The 20,436-nt window shown below is 40.3% G+C and overlaps 1 protein-coding gene across 8 annotated transcripts in view; it reads left to right on the top strand.

Moving 5' to 3' along the window:
- The window catches only part of prom1a (prominin 1a), an 89,743-nt gene that overhangs the window by 42,648 nt on the left and 26,659 nt on the right, over window positions 1–20,436 (top strand). For all 8 annotated transcript variants that reach the window (XM_055224804.1, XM_055224800.1, XM_055224802.1 and 5 more), the window contains one exon: window positions 17,593–17,713. In XM_055224804.1, the coding sequence (XP_055080779.1) occupies window positions 17,593–17,713 (121 nt within the window). The remainder of the gene's footprint in view (window positions 1–17,592; window positions 17,714–20,436) is intronic.

The following is a 20,436-nucleotide window of genomic DNA, read 5'->3' on the forward strand; positions in this document are numbered from 1 at the left end:
CTGGGGCAAACTGACTGCCGATCCTCTGACCACAACCAATGCTCACACATACACCGCATTTAAATCAGGCAATGTGGGTGAAGTGTCTTGCCTAAGGACACAACAATAGTTTCCACTAGAGCCACTGGCACCTGGTATTCTCTGCGTTCTCCAAACCATGTTCTAACCAGGTCCATCCGTGCTTAGCTTTCCAAAATCTGATAAGATTTCAGGAATTGACCAGCAGGTATGGCCAGCCACCCTAGTAGAGCTGTATCATTAAATCATAATCGCTCTATGCTTAAGCTAATGTAAATATTTTGTTCTGATAACACACACTAGTCTTATCCCACTGGCATTTCAAATCAGTTCTTTCTTCCTCGCATTTGCCTCTTGCATGCACAGTGCACATGTCCGGGCTGTGTACAACTCCTCTGGTCATCTTCTGAGTCGGAACACATCATCCCCCTCCCCCAAACACGCTCAACCGTTCAGGCTATTTATAGGCAAACTCTACACTAGATGTGATGTTATGGAGTACTGCACTGGTCACATTTATCTCCATGGAATTAGCACCCATTTTCAGTGATTTGCAGTACTGATCGAGCTAAAAAACATGCATAAAATATTTTCAGTTTGTATATATTAGGGATGTCACAGTGTCTACGTGTGGCCATTATCACAATTTTAAATGGTGTCACTCTGGCATTGACATCTATCGAGCATTTATTTTCACTCAAGCTTTTTTATTGTTCAAAATGATATTGAAAAGCATGCATTCTTACTATGAGCGGTGTTGCCTTTCCACAGATCTGACCTGTACAAGCAGGTGACAGACAATCTCCAGAAAAGGGGGGGATAGTAGCTCAGTTGGTAGAGTGTTTGTCCACTTATCCGATGGTTGCCAGTTTGAATTCTGCTATTGACATAAATATCATAGGTTGAACGGTCTGACCCACTGATCCATTGGTCGGCTGTGAGATTCCAGGTCCCGCAGATTAATGTTGTTGTTGTGTCCTTGGGCAAGACACTTTCAGGGTTCATCCATCTTTTTCCACTTATCCTGGATGCAATATTTAATAGAATATTATGGGGAGACTGACAGTAATGGAATTCAAAGATAAATCTATAGAGCAAACAGTATTGGCCTATTTCAAAATATCCAAGACTTTAAAAATTGGTCTATGTATTTGTACTGTATATATGTAGTTGTACTGTATATATATTTTTAGTAGTTGCTATGCTAATAAAAAAAAAAAAAGTATTTGTAGTTCATCAGCTTATAGATTTTAAAAGTCCACAGTAACATTGTTTTGCCAATACTCAGTCATGGTATATATTACATTGTGTGGAGCGCTGTTGCTGTTGTGCTCGGAAGATAAATAACAAAGACATAAGATGTAATCTGCGCTATTCTTATGACATAACTTTGAAAAGTAAAGAGGCTTGTTTCGTCAAGCTTTCATGTCCTGACATTGAGAAGCTCTATTGCTGAATACCAAATAACTAACAGTGCATTGTAGCTTTTCAATGTTTTCTTTTCTTTGTCAAAATGCATTGCTTTTCATTAAATAGGTATTAACATCTTACTTAAAATTTCCTCTTGCCAAGGTTGACAAAGACTACCGCTACCACTATTGCAAAAATGAATGTATAAGAAATATGCATATCTTATCTTACCACAGACCAGACTGCACTGACAAAGCAAAACAATGCTTCCAGTATTACTGTGAAACGTTGCTCTTGTGGTTTCATTAGAGGATAAAGGATGAGTGCGGACTTGGCCAAAAACTGCTTCTCCTGCTTTTACAACTTTATTGCATTTCCCTCTCTCATCCCCAAACTCCTCTCCCCAAAGTGAACACAAACAAGCTTAAAAGTACCCATTTGTTTCATGTAATAAAATTATAATTGTTTTGCCCCAGTACAGATATATTGTAAAACAGCTCTCAGGTGGGTCATCTACATCTGCTTATTAAGTATTTGTGTTGTCCTTGAACCGGAAAGTAAGGCTTGTACGGTTAGAAACTCATTCTAGTAAATAAGTAGTAAATAAGTATGCTTGGATTGTGTTAAGAAAGTGAGGAATAAAGCTGTAGGTCTCAATTTAAGATAATAAAAGTGGGTTAAGGGAGCGTGATGGCAACCAAATGAAACTCAGCGAAGCTAGCAGTTATAGCGGCTAGTCTGCAACCAGGCACCATATTTGGAAATTACAGTGTGAAACCAAAGAGCCAATCAGGAACAAGGCTGTTGAAGGTACACGCCCCGCTGGTTTCTAAAGGGGCTTAGCAACAAAGCTGCCGATCAATCTGTTGCTAATGGTAGCGGGAGTCAGCCTTAGGGAAAGTAGGCAGTGGATAGGTCTATTATTAATGTTCATATAATAATTTAAGGAGAAAATACTGAAATAAAAACGCCAGGATCATGTAGGGCAGGTTAATATGAACATTTAAGCTCAGAATGATGAGCCTGACAGCAGCAGTTGCAGAGAGAGGCAACGATTATGGTTCTCGAAGGAACCACTTTGGGTCCATGCTCACTTCCTATTTGGTATGCAGCGACTAGCACGTTAGCTATGACCATTTATATTTAGAGTCTATGGGTGCATACAGAGTTCTTTTGTTGTCTGCTGCCAAATTTGCTATAGCCACTTTGTCCAACTGTAATATTAACTTCAACTGGATTGCTTTAGTATTGATTAATAAGGTAGACTTTGTAACTTTTCTGTTGCTTGTCTCCATGCATATGTTATTGCTTTGCCTGGTAACGGATTTAAATTGATCTTGATCTTGCATGAATTCAATTACAAGTTTCACCTTTCCTTGAATTTGACCTCTAACTTGGCCTGTTGGTGTGACCATGAGCATATAGGCCCACTTGTCTTTCAATACTTTGTTTGTTTTATCACTTGAAACTTCTTTGCATATAGTGAAATTACAATGTTACCCAAATAAGAAAAAAAAAAGATTATTATACAGTTTCTTCTAAAAACTACTAAAATAGGCTAATTATAATTTGCCGGCAACGAAAGTTTTCAAGCTTTACACCATGCATCGCCAAATTCCTGAGAACTGTGACTTTCTCTCCCCCAGCAGAGGGATGTTTTGTGACTTCCTGTGTCTCCTGTCTCCTCTGGAATCCCACGTTATTAGAAATTCTCCCGCAATATCCAGGCAGCCCCTCTCAAAGCTCTTATTAAGTCTGCCCAGAGACGAGACCAATACAGTGTGTACAAGGACACCGAGGTTTTCCAACAGAGCTGACAGAAGAGAGGGAAGAGAGGGTGACAGAGAGAGAGGGAAGAGTGAAGGAGAGAGAGGAATAGAGGGGAAAGAGGTAGGGAAAGAGGTAGAGAGAGTGAGACAGAGTTAGTGTGAGAGGGAGTTGAAAGAGTTAGGGAGAGAGGGAGGTATAGAGAGGGAAAGAGAGAAATGGAGAGGTAGGGAGAGAGACAGAGGTCGAAAGATGTAGGGAAAATGAGGTAGAGAGAGAGGGAAAGAGAGAGAGGTAGACTGAGGGGGGGAAGATGTAAGGAAAAAGGTAGAGAGAGAGAGGGAAAGAGAGGGGGGTAGAGAGAGAGGGGTGGAATATGTAGAGAGAGAGGTAAAGAGAGGGGTAGGGGGGATGTAGGGAAAGGGGTAGAGAGAGGGGGGACAGATGTAGGGAAAGAGTTACAGAGAGTGAGAGAGGTAGAGCGAGAGGGAGGGAGAGAGTGAGTAAGAGGGAAAGGGTTACAGAGAGAGAGGGAGGCGAGAGGGAGCGAGAATTAACAAAAAGAGAGAGGGGGAACGATCTAGGGCAGTGGTTCTTAACCTTGTTGGAGGTACTGAACCCCACCACTTTCATATGCACATTCACCGAACCCTTCTTTATTGAAAAAATAAAATATGTTTTTTTTTTCAAATTCAAGACATATGGATGTTTTACTGATGCACAAAATGAACCGTGCATTAACATCACTGTGTTCAAAGAATAAAACCAATACAATGCATGAACTCACAACAAATTACATACATACCTTTTCACAAAGACATGACCTTTTTTAATACCACCAAATGATTTAAATTTTTTATCTTATGTATTCCAATAATGAACTTATTGTATTTATGCTATTTATATATTTTTTTAACATTTTAACACACACCCATCACCTAATTTCCGTAATGTGCTTCCGTGGTCCCTCAAAGATGTCCAATCAGAGCGCAGTTGTCGCCGGGATCCTCCCAGTCAGTGCCGGGGCATCACTCTGGCCGTGTCTCATGCCATGTCTCAATTCAAGTGCCCTTAAATGCCCTTAAATGCGCCATTGTGCCATTAAATTAAGTCGGGCGGGTACTTCGATAGGCATATTGAAGGGTGCATTTGTTGAACTTGGACACGGCCAGCGCAGTCCGCAAATAATATTGGGTGCATGTCTTGACCTCCGCCGAACCCCTGAGACTGACTCACCGAACCCCTAGGGTTCGATCGAACCCAGGTTAAGAACCACTGATGTAGGGAAAGAGAGAGGGGGAGAGAGAGAAAGAGAGAGATCGGGAGGAAGGAGGGGTAGACGAGAGAGGGGAAGAGGGAGGGGGAGAAGTTAGAGGGAAGGAGAGAGAGGAGGGGAGTAGAAAAAGAGATAGAAGAGAGGAGAGGAGTGAGAGGGGATTGAGAGAAGAGAAGGAGGCAAAGGGAAAAGATGGAGAAAGAAAAGAAATAGGAAATATGGGGAGTGATAGAAGAGGGGGTAGCGAGAGATGGAGAGCGAAGCGAGAGGAATGGCATGAGGGAGGGAGATGAGAAAGGGGTGCAAGAAGAAAAGAGGGAGTGGAGGGGAGAGAGGATAGAAAGAGAGAAGGTGATACTACAAATAAAGGAGGGAGAGGGGACTGGTGCAGGTTTGGATTGTGTGAAGTGTAAAAAGAATTTGGACCAAAGGCAAAGGTGAGGATTACAAAGTGTCACCAGGGAAAGATAGAAACCTTAACAATTTGACTGTTACTTGGCAACATATAAGGTCAAAATGTGAGAATTCTTGAGGCACTTGGGACTTTGAACATCCTCTGAATCTAGGAGTTTAAAGTCAGTCAAACTTCACAGCTTAATTGTGCTAAACAAACTCAGTTCTTGACTTTTTGCCATGTAATTACGTTACCTGTACCTCTACGTAGAGTGTTGTGTTTTGCTTGATTTGGGAATTAATCGACCAATCAATCCATTTTCCATTGATATAGTTAGAGAGTATGACAAAAAAAGTTGCAGAAGTGACAACCATTCTTCTTTTGTCTATGTTGCCAAATAGGGTTGAAGCAATTAATAAATAGTTGTGACCAATCAGCAATCAGAATTTTAATAATCACTAATTGCTAAAACACATGCCAAAACATGACAAATCTAGTGTAATTTTTAAAAGGTACACTTTGTAAGTTTATTGGTGGGAAAGGTGGAATGGGTTATTTCTTTTCCTGGAATATTCCACAGTATGGCATTACATCTATTTTGTGTTTGTTCAATAGGAGATATTTTATTGCTGAAAATAAAACAACAACATACATTCTTACTGCAAGTGGGCTCAAACTTTCAGCAGATCTGACCTATAACTTGGCCTCATGTTGTTAGTTGCTTGTTTCAACAGAGATAGACACTTTTAATGCGTTACTGTGGAATATTCAAGCAATAACATCTCGGGGGACGATCCGGTTAGTTACAAAGACGGGAAGTGTACCGAACCAATGACAAAATTTGGCATGGAAATCTGAGCATGCACGATAATAATAAAAGTCTTGCTTGGCAAAGATGCACGCTAATTCTATCTGCTAACCACTCTGCCACTTAGTTTGGTAAGAGCCATAGAACTATTGGAACTAACTTTAAAGCCCTGTAGTAACCAGTTTATCTCAATTTGTCTACACTCTGGGTCTTGATAAATGATAGTAATAACGAAGTCCCCTGCTGCTTTAGCTGTAGGACTCAGGGCAGACTTATTAGATCAGTTCTGAGAAGAATGGAACACTCTCTCTGTGACGCTTTTTCTTGGAACTTGAAACCAACCAGAGAGCTGTAGTTAACTTGTGTTGGTGTTTTGGTAAATAAGTCTTAAAAATTGAAAGAAAATTAAACTGAACATTTAATTGACTTAAAGGTACGCTATGTAACTTTTCAGGTCAATGGTCTGCCACCTGCTGGTCTCCATGGAGATTTTACTTTGATGTATTGCTTTGCGTGTAATGTCCCACAGTATGGTAGTTTTTATATAGCTCTTTTCCACCTTCAAGGCACTCAAAAGTGCTTTACATTAAAGGAACCACTCACATTCATACACCAGTGTATGCAGACACTGGGGGCAAGGTGGGTTAAGTGTCTTGCCCAAGAACACAATAACAGCATTCATCTGTGGAAGCTGGAATCGCACCGCCAACCTGTGGCACAGTGGATCAGGTCACCCTACCAATGTTTGAGGTTTATGTTAAGAGCAGGATTCAAACTGACAACCTTCAGATCAGTGGACTACAAACACAACCAACTGAGCTACAAATTTAACCTGATATTTAACCTTACCCTTATCTTAAATGCTAGATAGTTAGGGGTAATGACACACTGCAGAACATTTCAGACCTCCCATGAGAAAAAAAAAAACATTATCCATCTTTGAAATATGAAACAATTTAAAGACAATTAGATTAGAACATTTGTAAAGGACATTGCTAATACTGAAAGCATTCACACTTAGCTTAGATAGCTTACATAATATAATTTCTTCAGATGTTTCAAAATGCCCTTAAACATTCAAAATAGTCTTCCCATTAGTATTTCAGCACTTTCAGTTTCCAGTGTCCCCTGCTGGTAATAGTGGGTATTGAATAATTTTGAAAGGACAAATTAGGGGCATGGCTAATGTCAACATCTCATTAAAAGATACATGACACAGGCAATCGCAGTTTCACTTTCTATGTAGATAGTTAAAAACAAGCTTTTACAAAAAATTACACTAATAATTAATAATTAATAACACTGTAGAAATTGTATGAATGTATAAGGTACAGGTATAATTATTAGAATAGCACCACTTAGCACTTGGCGATCACTGTGCCTGTTATTAAGAAACTCGTGTCTTGTCAGAGCAGATTTGACTTCTAGCTTCCACAGATCCATAAGATACTCACTCAGAGGAAATCTTTTCTTTGTCGCGGAGACCCCTGCCTATTACCCAGCATGCACTGCAGCAGGACGCTTATTAAAGTTTCAACGTGACGAGCTTATAGCCTCTATGATAATCCTCTGGGCTCTCATTAGTTCATATGGAGACTGCATGTGTCATAGTTGTACGGGTTAAGCTAAGGGCTACTTCATGTAATCTATTCTGTGTTATATAAAATTATCACTTAAACTCTTCTATGCCAGTGGTGTTATGCAATAATAAGATTACACTGTTAGGTTTGTATGAATAAATTATAATGTGTATGCAATTATTTAGATATCAAGAGAGGTTGTGTGTGATCTATTATTAAATGGGCACTATGTAACTTTTCTGGTGTGAGTGTGGTCCTGTTTTTCTCTATGGAGATAAAATGTATTTATTTATGCCATACTGTGGAACTTTCTAGGTAAAGCAATAACATCCCATATGCATGCTTTTGTCATTTATTTTTCCATAAGATTGTAAGTTTTTTATATATATATTTATCTATTTTTGAAATTGTACAGAATTCCTTAAAAAGAAATACTGAAAATATGCAACCAAACTTGCCAACATTCATTTTAAACTCAACGATTACTTCAATTATGTTCTATTTTTGTACCATAGTTGCATATTTTTATTGAGTAAGATAAATATTTCTTTCCTTTTTTAATGACTTGCACTGCCATAACCTTTAGTAACTGCCAACTGGACTGTGAACACTGCCGGCAGTTTGGCTCACACCTAAATATTTATAGCCACGTCCTCAGTTTAATGTGGACTTAATGGGCTATTTTCATAAAATAATGTGGGCAGAATTTACATAGTGGAAGAAACTATGCTTTGGGGGGAAATGAGTATCTGCTTGTTCATGCCAGTAGCAGTCTAGTAGTAACTTTAATGGGCTGTTTATAGGTATTAATGTTTATGGTGCATTTTAAAGCCAGACTGGATCATATAACGAATGACCTGTGAAGTAAACAATGCATGTTGGGCCACAGTAGCTCAGTTAATAGCTACTGTCACCTGTCGTTCGCTGATCCAAACGTTGGCGATGTGATTCCAGTTCCCACAGGTGAATGCTGTTGTTGTGTCCTTGGACAAGACACTTAACCCACCTTGACGTCAGTGTCTGCGTACACTTGTTTATGAATGTGTGTGTGAATGGGTGAGTGGTTCCTTGATGTAAAGTGCCTTAAAAGTGAAAAAGTGCTATATAAAAATGTGACCATTTACCAGTTGTATAGCAGAGTATATAGTGACAGTTGACATATGGAAACATGTAAAAGTATTTAAATTTAAAGACACTACTATTGCCTGCAGAAGGGTTATCAAAAGTATCAAAAATCAGATACTAACCGATACTAAAACTAATATCAAAACAAGATACTGTACTGATTTGAGCAAGTGTCAATACTGATACTGCAAACAAATTACATTAACAGGAGAATATTTGAGTTTAGCTGAGTTCAGTTTTAGTGTCATTTTGAGCTTTATCAGTGAAATTGTTATGCTAAGATAAAGAAAGTACTTTTATTTTGTTTATGAAAATTACATTCCATTATTAAAAAAGGAGCATGTTTTATTGTGCTATTGTAGTCGGCATCGAGTACAGTATTAAAATTTTAGTATTGTGACAACACTAGTCTGCAGACAGAAGATGCAAGAACTGCCCTTTGCTGGTGCCCTGGGGAGGAAAGTAGTCAAAATTAGGCTATTAACATTAGCTGCTAACGTCAAAGTTGAGATGCAGCTTATTGAATCCAAAAGAACTACTTAAAACACACAGTATTAGTTATGGGTTACTCCTACTTTGACCAGTAGAATACATTTTAAACTCTAGATAGGGAGCCTTAATATGCATGCAACTGGCTAAAGTGTCTTGCCCAATGACACATCAGTATTCTTCTATAATACAACTTTTTTTTTCTTTCTTTCTTGCTTCTAGCAAATCCCCATTTCATCATTTCCCAACAGTTTGAATTATGACCCTTGAATATGCCAACGTGTTGGAGTTGCACTTACAGAATGGGGTGTGAACTACCAGGAAAGACACCTAAGGAGCTGACACATGGGAAGCGGAATTTCCAATAAATATGCAAGTCTTATCTCTATCTTCCCATACGCAAACAACAACTGATCAACTGAGTAGGAAGAAGTGGCTTAAATTACTAATATGTTATAATCAGGACAGGGACAAAAACCAGGAAGTAGACGTGAAGTGTTTTGTTTTGTAGCATGGAGCTATTCTGAGTTTATCATATTACAGTTTCCACACAATTAAATACAATGTCACTGGTCTCTCAGGGGTGTGCAGTTATTCTGAAGAATTTGGGAACATTGTGATAATAATCTTGATTCATTTTGTAATAAAAAAGGATTATGAATGGCTTGCATCAATCCCCACACCCAAGATGTATGAATGAAAATTGTACAAATAAAATAACGTAATCTACTTTTTATTACATCAAGACAAAGAAAACAGAACTAGTTTAATTTTAAAATCTAGTGATCCAATCTTAACATCCTATCTAATCTAACATCCTAATTATTCAGCTTATAAGAACTTTTCACCCTTAAAGTGGCGTTTTGCTGTGATAATGTGGTAATGCCAACAACAACTAGCATGCTAAACACACCAGTCTTACTTTCTGGTTTGCAGTGGATAAAAATGCTTTCTGGTTAGGTGCAGATAGGACACAAGAGCTGGGGTGAGACAATTTTAGCAGTAGCTCAGGGCGACAAGAGCTCAGTTGGAGCATTTGTCCACTGATCTGAAGGTTGGTGGTTCAAATCCCACTCTCAACATAGACATCATTGGTTGAGTGGTCAGATCCACTGGCAGTGCGATTCCAACACAGATTAATGTCCTTTGGCAAGACACTTCTGAATGGGTGAGTAGTTCGTGGATATAAAGCGCATTGATTGCCTTAAAGGTGGAAAAGCTCTATATAAAAAAGTGACCATTTATTACATGAAAATAACAGCTACAACCCCTTTTAAGTTTTTTTTTTTTTTTTTTGAAAGGGATTGGATTTTAAAGCAGAACAATGCAACACTGTCAGTTTTTCCTTTTTTTTTTTTTTTTTTTTTACTAAAATAAGTATGGAAGCCCGTTTCCGCCATGAAAAAAAAAATAAAAGCCCCACAGAAAGTCGAAATTACGAGTTTTAAACTCGTAATTATGAGTTTAAAACTCGTAATTATGAGTTTAAAACTCGTAATTATGAGTTTAAAACTCGTAATTACGAGTTTAAAACTCGTAATTAGGACTTTTAAAACTACTAATTATGAGTTTAAAACTCGTAATTAGGACTTTTAAAAGTATGAATTATGAGTTTATAACTCGTAATTTTGGGAATGTAACATTTACAAAAAGTGAACCTTATCAATTTTGATTAAATGAATTTGGTATTTTAATAATTTCCTCAATAAACCAGCGGGGTTGTGACCAGCTGGCACTCTGCTCAGACCAGGAAAACGAGCGCTCACAGACACAGAGCACAGCTCATGAGTGGTCAGAACAGCACTCAGGGCCCACTGATTTGTTCAAGACGCCAGAAACTTTACTGGAGCTTAATTTATTCATTTTTTAAAAGTATGTAGGTGATAAACATAACAGTCCTCCTCCTGTCTCCTCTGCTCTGTACACTCAGTTGCAGTGTGCTACAAGCTCAATTAAGACTTTAAAAGTTCTAATTACGAGTTTTAAACTCATAATTAGTAGTTTTAAAAGTCCTAATTACGAGTTTTAAACTCATAATTAGTAGTTTTAAAAGTCCTAATTACGAGTTTTAAACTCGTAATTACGAGTTTTAAACTCATAATTACGAGTTTTAAACTCATAATTACGAGTTTTAAACTCATAATTACGAGTTTTAAACTCGTAATTTCGACTTTCTGTGGGGCTTTTATTTTTTTTTTCATGGCGGAAACGGGCTTCCATAAATAAGGCAGTATAATCACATAATGTTGTTGAATGGAAACCACAGCTTCAAACACCCCAAAAATACAGTACATATTTAACCATCACAGGGACTTACAAAGACGTTTAATAAGGTAAAAATGTTACTTTGTTCTGCTTCAAGGCAAGTATTTTGTCACTGTGCATGAAAGCACTTTTTATCCTCTTGATAGCCCCACTCAATACCTGCTCCTTGCTATAGTCTCTTCCCTCCCTATGGCTGCTTCATAACGCTATTTTATTATAGACCGCTGGGGACAATTCAGACATATATTTTGCTCCATCGACTTTAAAAAGCGCTATAATTCAAGTTCGAACGTCGCCAAATGACACATGAATTTCTCCCGCGGGACGAGCAGCAGCTGAAGAGGGGCTTGTGGCCAGTGCTGTGCCCCAGAATGTAGGCCACTTCTGGGGGTAGGGCTGCCGGGTGTGCTCTATGGTGTGGTGCTCTCTGTGTATCACAATGGGCTGTATTCAGGGTGGTTGTACAAGTGAGGTCGGGACAAGCGCGTTCACATGAGATACTAGGCCCTATTATACCAGAGGAGAATGAAAAGTCCAAGCAAAGAAATGGCAATGCATACAATTTGGACATGTAACGTGTCCATGTATATTGATAGAGGTAGCCCCACCATGATAATTACTATATTGATGTATTGTTAGGACTCAGTATTTATCATGTGTACATTTTTTTTTTTTTTTGCAAAAGTGGGGAGATTTTGCAGTTTTTTTACTTCTGTGGCTTATTATTGGTTCATTCTCCTACTTATTTGTTGCAGGTCATGCCCTTTAATGATGCTATATTGTAATGATCTGATATATTGTCTTTAGCTCAGAGTTGACACCTTTAGTTGTTCTTGTAGCCGTTTATGTTGTTGTAAATGCTTTTGTATGTGACACTTGGTTGCTATGCCGACAGGTTAACGTGAAGGCTCCATTAGTCAGTTACTGGTTTTGGAGACTTACTCTAGTGAGTCGAGACTGCTGTTGTTTTGTTCTTGTTTTGGCGTGGATTACGGCCTACATTAGCCCTTGTGTTCAGAAAATAAACAACCAGAATCAGTTTGGTGTGTTTCTTCATACCAGAATGCAATAATGTGTTTAAAAATGGGTTTACTGGGATTGCCCTGTGTGTCAGTGGTATTAAGTAGTTTCAGTATTATGATGTCTCGCAATATTTGAGGCAATATATCGTGCTTTAAAATGTGTTATCGTGACAGTTATTGTAATAATGTTTGTTTCTGGTGTAATCGTTAAAGAGGACTTGAAGAGTCTGAAACATAAAATTAGAAGAGTTTAATTAGTTTTGGGCAGGTAAAGTGAACAGTGACTCTATGGAAAGGATGGGATGTGCACGTTTACAGTTTTTATAGTGTCTATTCTAGTGTGTGCATGAAGAAGGATCCTCTTCTGGTCAACATAGCATTATCTTCGTGAGCTCCCATGCAACGTCAGGGCCACAGTAACTCACAGTTTTGTCCTTGACTACGAGCATCAGTGTCTCCTATTGTATATTATGTGTCTGCATTTTACAGGTATTCACGTGTTAATAACTTTAGCATTAGTACATCGAGATACAAGTTTTAAGTAGAGGATACTGTTAAATGTAGATTCTTTATATTCATGTTATCGTCTAGGTAGAGGCTGATACAGTTGTATTGAGTGATAAAGGGGCTGTACCAATTTTTTTTCATGTGGACTTGTTAAGTAACATTTGTTTTGCCAGTACAAATATATTATAAAAGGTCATATAGGGTCAAAATGAAATGTGCAATACTCCTCTCTAACCTTTAAAAGTTGTAAAAAGCTCTTATAAACTCATTGTTGTGAATTATTAGGACACTTGGATGAGTTAGGACCGATGCAAAATGTTTTTCCCATTTTTAAGACAGTAAAAATAATACAGGGCTTTAATATTAATTGCAGTATTTGTAACTTGGCTGTCACTGTCGGCTTTATCTTCTGTTATAGTGGCAGCCAAGTTTTATGGGTTCAGATCCTGCTTGCATGTGATTTGAATTCTTGGAGGTTGTGGGTGCAATGCCTGTGTTTCTGTGGGTCAAGTCAAAAGCTTACTCACAAAAGGGAAGGAAAGGAAAGGGACTGTGACGTAGGATAGCTCTTAACGGTTTGGAATTCAGTGAGCAAGGTTAAAACACAGACAAAGGCAGGAAGACATGGTCCATATTTTTTTTTGAATAATTACAAAGTGGATTGAGGCGCTTTCTATCAGATAAAATTATGTAAGTTAGAACAGGGGTGGCAAAATTAACATTAGCTTTAAAACACTAACCTAAACACTCCATAAAGCAAACCCAAAAACCACAAACTATTTAAAACCTAACTATATACATAAAACCCCTAAAGCCATGTACCAAGTAAACTTTAAAACCCACAAACCACGAAAACAGCTATCCCACTACCCTGTACATTTTCTTGTCCTCGTCCAGCCTAGAACTTTAAAAAGGGGAACTCATTTCTGGAGGGACTTTTTTGTGACCTGTATGCAAGAATAGGAGGTAAACATGGATCTATAATAAGAACTGGATGAGACATTCTCCCTCTCTTCTTGACAGAGATCGACTAGTCTCGGGCCCCTTGGTATTAACACTTAAAACATTCTTAAACATATATTGCACCATATATATTGCACATCTCAGTTTATTGCAATTTGTTAATTATGTGTAAATATGTTTAAAAGTGCTGTGTGCCTGTTTTTTGTTTTGTTTTTTTTTTTACAGATTTTGGCGTAAACATTACTGGCAATTACTACAAATAATTAAAAGTGAGGTCATTATAACTGTGCACACCAACACACCACGCAGCTTATTTGATCAAAACTAAACTAGGCAAGCAAAACAACTGCATCACCACCCACTTAAATGTCTCCCATCTTGTAAATATAGCCTAAATGAGATTTCTGTAGTAGGTTACATCTCTGGTACATTTGTGAATTTAATTTCAGTTTTTAGAAGAAATTCATTCATTCAATAAATCCATTTACTCTTGACCCTTCAAGCCGCCACATTCCAAGCTCCACCGACTCCGGCTTCAATTCATTTTGGTCTTAAATGTTTGTATTATCCCTGTCTACATGATCCTAGTGGTGTTATTTGGCTAAATATGAACATTAAAGACCAATGAGGGGCTCTCTTTTCCCTAGCACTAGAACACGTTTGATTGACAATGTTGCTAAGCGCCCTTTCCCTGCTAAACCAGCGGTGTGGGTGGGAAGGGGCATTGAGTAGTTAGTTAGTCATAGTTGCTATGATACTCACGGTCAGAATTCCAAATGTGAACTTCATTTGGCCTGAGCTGCAGATGACGTCACCCTCCCTTTGTCCACTTCTTTACACCAGCTCAAAAGCACTAACATATAATTCTGACTTGTCTCAGCTTTTTGGGTTCCAATCTACAGCTTTGAAGACACTGTACCTGAATTGTACTGTGTTAATAACATAAAAACAGAACTAGTTCATTTTAAATGGTTTATAAAGGTCCAAATTCCTCACTTAACCTTATGCATTCAGAGTTTCCTAATACCTGCTTTGCAACAACTAGAATGCTAACACGCACTTCCAGATTATCAGACATAAGCACACTTTCTAAAAGCCGCTTTCACAAAATATCTGTACTAGGGCAAGATAGATTTTGCTCAAATACAAAATCACGTACAGGGCCAGGGTCTATCATTAATATTATTGTGAATATGTTTACACTATTACATGAAGGAATTTACTACTTTACAAAACAAAATGGTACCTAATACCCATATTGCTTTGCATACCATACCTTCCTGCACTTCTTATACAGTCGTTATATATTCCATACTGCTCCAATCGGCTTATACAAATCTCCCTGGCTGGGTAAATATATTTCTGTCACACGCGCTCTAAAAGTGGCATTAAATAAAGGTGAAGTGATGGTGGCAGTGTGCGGTCTATGGGGGAGGCAGCGTCTTAAACTGAAGAGAATTCTACGCTTCACTAAAACGCTTTGTGCTGCCAGAGAATAAAGAAATGCCATTTATTTGAAATCATAATAGATGAAGTGTGCAAGGATTCTCAACCAGGGGTACGCGGGCCCCTTTGAAGTAGCAACGTCAAGGTGAGCTTAAAGACGAGGTATTTTACTTCTAAGACATAACTTACACATAACATATTTCAAAAAACAACTTATTAATATTTTATAAGTTTCATTTTCATTTTTGACACTCTAAATCTTCCTTCCCTTTGCTCTCCACATTAAGTCACTCCCCCTTCAGAGCACTATCACAATCAGCCTTCTTCCTGCTAATGAAATTACTGCACATTACATCAGGTTTGTCAAGTTGTGTATAGTTTTATATCATGCTTTTGTATATTTATGAAGAATTGTTGCGTGGGATCATAGGTGATGTAGACTTGTTGGCTGAGCATTGCACAGAATCTTACCTCTAACCGTAAGGAGGGTTTGAATAGGGCCTGGGAGAGGTCGCTAAATTGCTCAGACATGCATGGATGACATCTAAAACCTCTTCAGCCATGTTTTTGATGAGGAAACAACATCATAGCGTTATAGAAAGCTCCAAAAAATGTATTTAAACAAAGCAAAACAGGAAAATCTTAGTTACATTCTCATTCAGAACAGAAAAATGCACGTGTTTATCATTCAACTGAAATGATTAAATAGTTGTCACCTTCTTGTCTCCTTGCAGATGTTACCCTAGATTAGGACATACCATAGTAAGGCTTAAATTTAATTCCATGGAGATGAGCAGTTGAAGCCACTATGCTAAGTTACAGGTCAAATCTCTGAAGAGGCGAGTCCACTCACAGAAAGAATACTTGTTTTTCAGTTTATTTCTGTAGCAATAAAAACATTTGTTGTTGAATACATGTTGGTAGATTTTATGCCATAATGAAGAAAATTTCAGGCAAAGCAATAACACAAGCAGGTAGCAGACAGCCACCTGAAAATCTACATACTGCACTTTAAAGCTACCATCTGCACGTTTATCAGGCACACTATCAGACAGCAGTAACATAGATAGCCTCTAGTGGTGAGCTGTGGGAACACAACATAGGCGGGTTGGCCAGTCCAATTAAAGATGGTAGTTTTAAGTAGTTAAAATTGAGATATAACTATGTATATGTGCATGTATAGTGTATTCATTTAACATAAAAAAAAAAAATTAACAATAAAAAACAGTATGTAATGAAAATATAGTGATAAGGCCTAAAGCTACTCTCTGAACTCTTCCTCATGCTAAAAGGGTTAAATCATTTTTCCGTTTTTCATTCTTAACTTATTCAAATACAAGTCACAAGCACAACACATAACCTCCGGCTTTATATCTCTCTTTTCATCAGTCATCCATGTAAATTCCACCTCTTCTCCTCCTACCTCTTTATTCAATGACTCATTCCTCCTCCTCTCCACTGATGGTAACCTCCACGCTGTACTTTACATTGCATCATTCACAAAGTTATGGACTTCAGATAGACTCGGTAATGACAATATCAATGAACATCTGATGTACTTTTTGCTGTAGGGTGGTGCAATGAGTCATAGAAAGTGACTATTATGGTCAGTACGTGCCTTGGTTAGTCTATAGTCTCATTGCAGACTCAGTATATTGGAAGCAGAAATTGGAGCAGAATAGATTTATTTTTTGTCTCTTTTTACATTTAATTTGAAGATATTTACAAGATTAAACCAGAGATTTGTAGAATTTGTTGTATGAAGATTAACATATGTAATTATCCAAAAATGTTGGTGTCTGCTCATCAGATTTCTGTTATTTAGTGTTCTTAAGAAATGTCTTTTAGGTCATCTTTACTAAATGTGCTGGTTCGTACTGACCCCTACTGCCTGACCGATGTTATTGCTTGTCCGTACAGGTTAAAACAGGTTAAACAATACTACTAGTTATGGAGTGCTTTATACTAAAATGTAAAAATTAATTCATAAAGATTTCACAAACTAATTCATGTTCTTGGATATGACGTAAACCTGCTCAAGTCTCATTTTGATATTACACTTTTAATAAACAAAATGTCTTATGTTACACGATTTTTGTAAAAGTTGTATTTCCATGATGTTTATTGGTTCTAGGGCTTATTTGTCCAATCACAAAGCAGTGACCTTACTTTTCGTCGTAGGATCTGGCAACCCAGTTTGCAATAAACCTTAAAGGGCTCTCTTATGATTAGAGCTGCAAGATTAATCGCAAGTACTAAGATTTCCTCCACAAACAACAAAGTATCCTGTCTTATTCTGCATAAAAACTGCGGACTGTAGTTTAGTTAGTTGAGATCTGTACAAATTGAAATGTGACAGGTCTGGACAGGTTTAAAATGTGAACTTTAAACAGCATCCTATGATTAAAACACAAATCTTAAATCTAACCACAGTTCTTGTCAGAAAAATGGCAGTTGGACAAGATTTTCATATCCACAAACCATCTTGAACTATACCTAATAATCTCTCTTATGTGTTGCAGGATTGGAGTGCTGTGTGCCTATGCCTCCAACCAGACCCTGAGCTCCCAAGTGAAGAACATCCGCAGACTGGTCAACACTAACATGAGGGACCTGCACACCTTCGCCAATGATACACCGATGGTACTCCTGTTTTAAAGGACCCTGTTTTCTGATCTATGTTATAATGTTGTTTACGCATCACAATAATATGTTCATCCTGCAATAATGTTATGTCATCCGCTTTGATATGAGCAGTGTTTGTGATTTATACTTCCTTGTTTTCATCATCTATTATTGCCTATGTTGTATTAGTACTATTCAATAAGTAGAATGGGAAAGTGTTTTTGTCATGTTTGGAAATAGGGTTGTCAAAACTATCAAAAATCTGATAATAATTCATATTAAAACTAGTGCCAAAATTAGATATCCCCTATAAAAGACAGAAATGAGCCTTTCCTGAATAGCTTTAGAATGATTTTGAGCTCCAGAAGCCCATTCTGACGAGTGTTCAGTCAAGGCAAGCTACGTCGCCTGGACCGGCGTTACCGGGGCCCCACCCTGGAGCCAGGCCTGGGGTGGGTGCTCGACAGCGAGCGCCTGGTGGCCGGGGCTTTCCCCACGAGGCCCGGCCAGGCTCAGCCCGAAGGAGTGACGTGGGGCTGTCCTCATGTGGACCCACCACCCTCAAGGGAATCCATAAGGGGCCGGTGCATGAAGATCTGGGTGGCAGTCAAAGGCGGGGGCCTCGACGACCGGATCTCTGGACATGGAGACTGGCTCTGGGGACATGGAATGTCACCTCCCTGGGGGGGAAGGAGCCGGAGCTTGTGCGGGAGGTTGAGCGTTACCGACTAAATATAGTCGGCCTCGCCTCCACGCACAGTTTGGCTCTGGAACCCAACTTCTTGAGAGGGGCTGGACTCTCCATTACTCTGGCGTTGCCCATGGGGAGAGGCAGCGAGCTGGTGTGGGCTTGCTCATTGCCCCACAGCTCAGCCGCTTCGTGTTGGGGTTCACTCCGGTGAATGAGAGGGTCGTGTCCCTGCGCCTTCGGGTCGGGGACAGGTCTCTCACTGTAGTGTTGGCCTACGGGCCAAGCAGCAGTGCAGAGTACCCGGCCTTCTTGGAGTCCCTGGGAGGGGTACTAGACAGTGCACCGACTGGGGACTCCGTCGTTCTCCTGGGGGACTTCAACGCCCATGTGGGTAACGACAGTGACACCTGGAGGGGCGTGATTGGGAAGAACGGCCTCCCTGATCTGAACCCGAGTGGTGTTTTGTTATTGGACTTCTGTGCTAGTCACAGTTTGTCCATAGCGAACACCATGTTCGAGCACAAGGGTGTCCATCGGTGCACGTGGCACCAGGACTCTCTAGGTCGGAGGTCGATGATCGACTTTGTTGTCGTGTCATCTGATCTCCGACCGCGTGTCTTGGACACTCAGGTGAAGAGAGGGGCTGAGCTGTCACCACCTGGTGGTGAGTTGGATCCACTGGCAGAGGAGGAAGCCAGACAGACCTGGCAGACCCAAGCGTATCATATGGGTCTGTTGGGAACGCCTGGCAGAGACTTCTGTCAGAGGGGTCTTCAACTCACACCTCCGGGAGAACTTCTCCCTGATCCCGGGGGAGGTTGGAGACATGGACTCCGAGTGGGCCATGTTCTCCACCTCTATTGTCGATGCGGCCGCTCATAGCTGTGGTCGTAAGGTCTGCGGTGCTTGTCTCGGCGGCAGTCCCCGAACCCGGTGGTGGACACCGGAAGTAAGGGATGCCGTCAAGCTGAAGAAGGAGTCCTATCGAGCCTTGTTGGCTCGTGGGACTCCTGAGGCAGCCGATGAGTACAGGCGGGCCAAGCGTGCCGCGACTCGTGCGGTTGCAGAGGCAAAAACTCAGGGTTGGGAGGAGTTCGGGGAGGCCATGTAGGAGGACTATCGGACGGCCTCAAAGAAATTCTGGCACACCGTCAGACGGCTCAGGAGGGGGAAGCAGTGCTTCACCAACACTGTTTACAGTGCGGGTGGAGAGCTGCTGACCTCGACTGGGGATGTTGTCGGGTGGTGGAAGGAATACTTTCAGGATCTCCTCAATCCCCCCGTCATGTCTTCTGAGGAGGAAGCAGAGACTGGGGACCCGGAGGCGGACTCGTCCATCACCCTGGCTGAAGTCACCGAGGTGGTTAGCAAGCTCCTCGGTGGCAAGGCTCCAGGGATGGACGAGATCCGTCCCGAGTACCTCAAGTCTCTGGATGTTGTGGGACTGTCTTGGCTGACATGTCTTTGCAACATCGCGTGGCGGTCGGGGACAGTACCACTACTACCACTACCACAGTGGCAGACCGGGGTGGTGGTCCCTCTGTATAAGAAGGGGGACCGGAGGGTGTGTTCCAATTACAGGGGAATCACACTCCTCAGCCTTCCCGGTAAGGTCTACTCCAGGGTACTGGAGAGGAGAATTCGACCGATAGTCGGACCTCGGATTCAGGAGGAGCAGTGTGGTTTTCGTCCCGGTCGTGGAACACTGGACCAGCTTTATATTCTCCATCGGGTCCTCGAGGGTTCATGGGAGTTTGCCCAACCAGTCCACATGTGTTTTGTGGATCTGGAGAAGGCATTCGACCGTGTCCCTCGTGGTGTCCTTTGGGGGCTGCTCTGGGAGTATGGGGTCCTGGGCTCTTTGCTAAGGGCTGTCCGGTCCCTGTATGACCGGAGCAGGAGCTGTGTTCGCATTGCCGGCACTAAGTCAGACCTGTTCCCGGTGCATGTTGGACTCTGCCAGGGCTGCCCTTTGTTACCGGTTCTGTTCATTATATTTATGGACAGAATTTCTAGGTGCAGTCAGGGGCCGGAGAGGGTCTGGTTCCTG

This window comes from Periophthalmus magnuspinnatus, chromosome 10 (genome assembly GCF_009829125.3).
Source record: "Periophthalmus magnuspinnatus isolate fPerMag1 chromosome 10, fPerMag1.2.pri, whole genome shotgun sequence".
In the NCBI taxonomy this organism is placed as follows: Eukaryota; Metazoa; Chordata; class Actinopteri; order Gobiiformes; family Gobiidae; genus Periophthalmus; species Periophthalmus magnuspinnatus.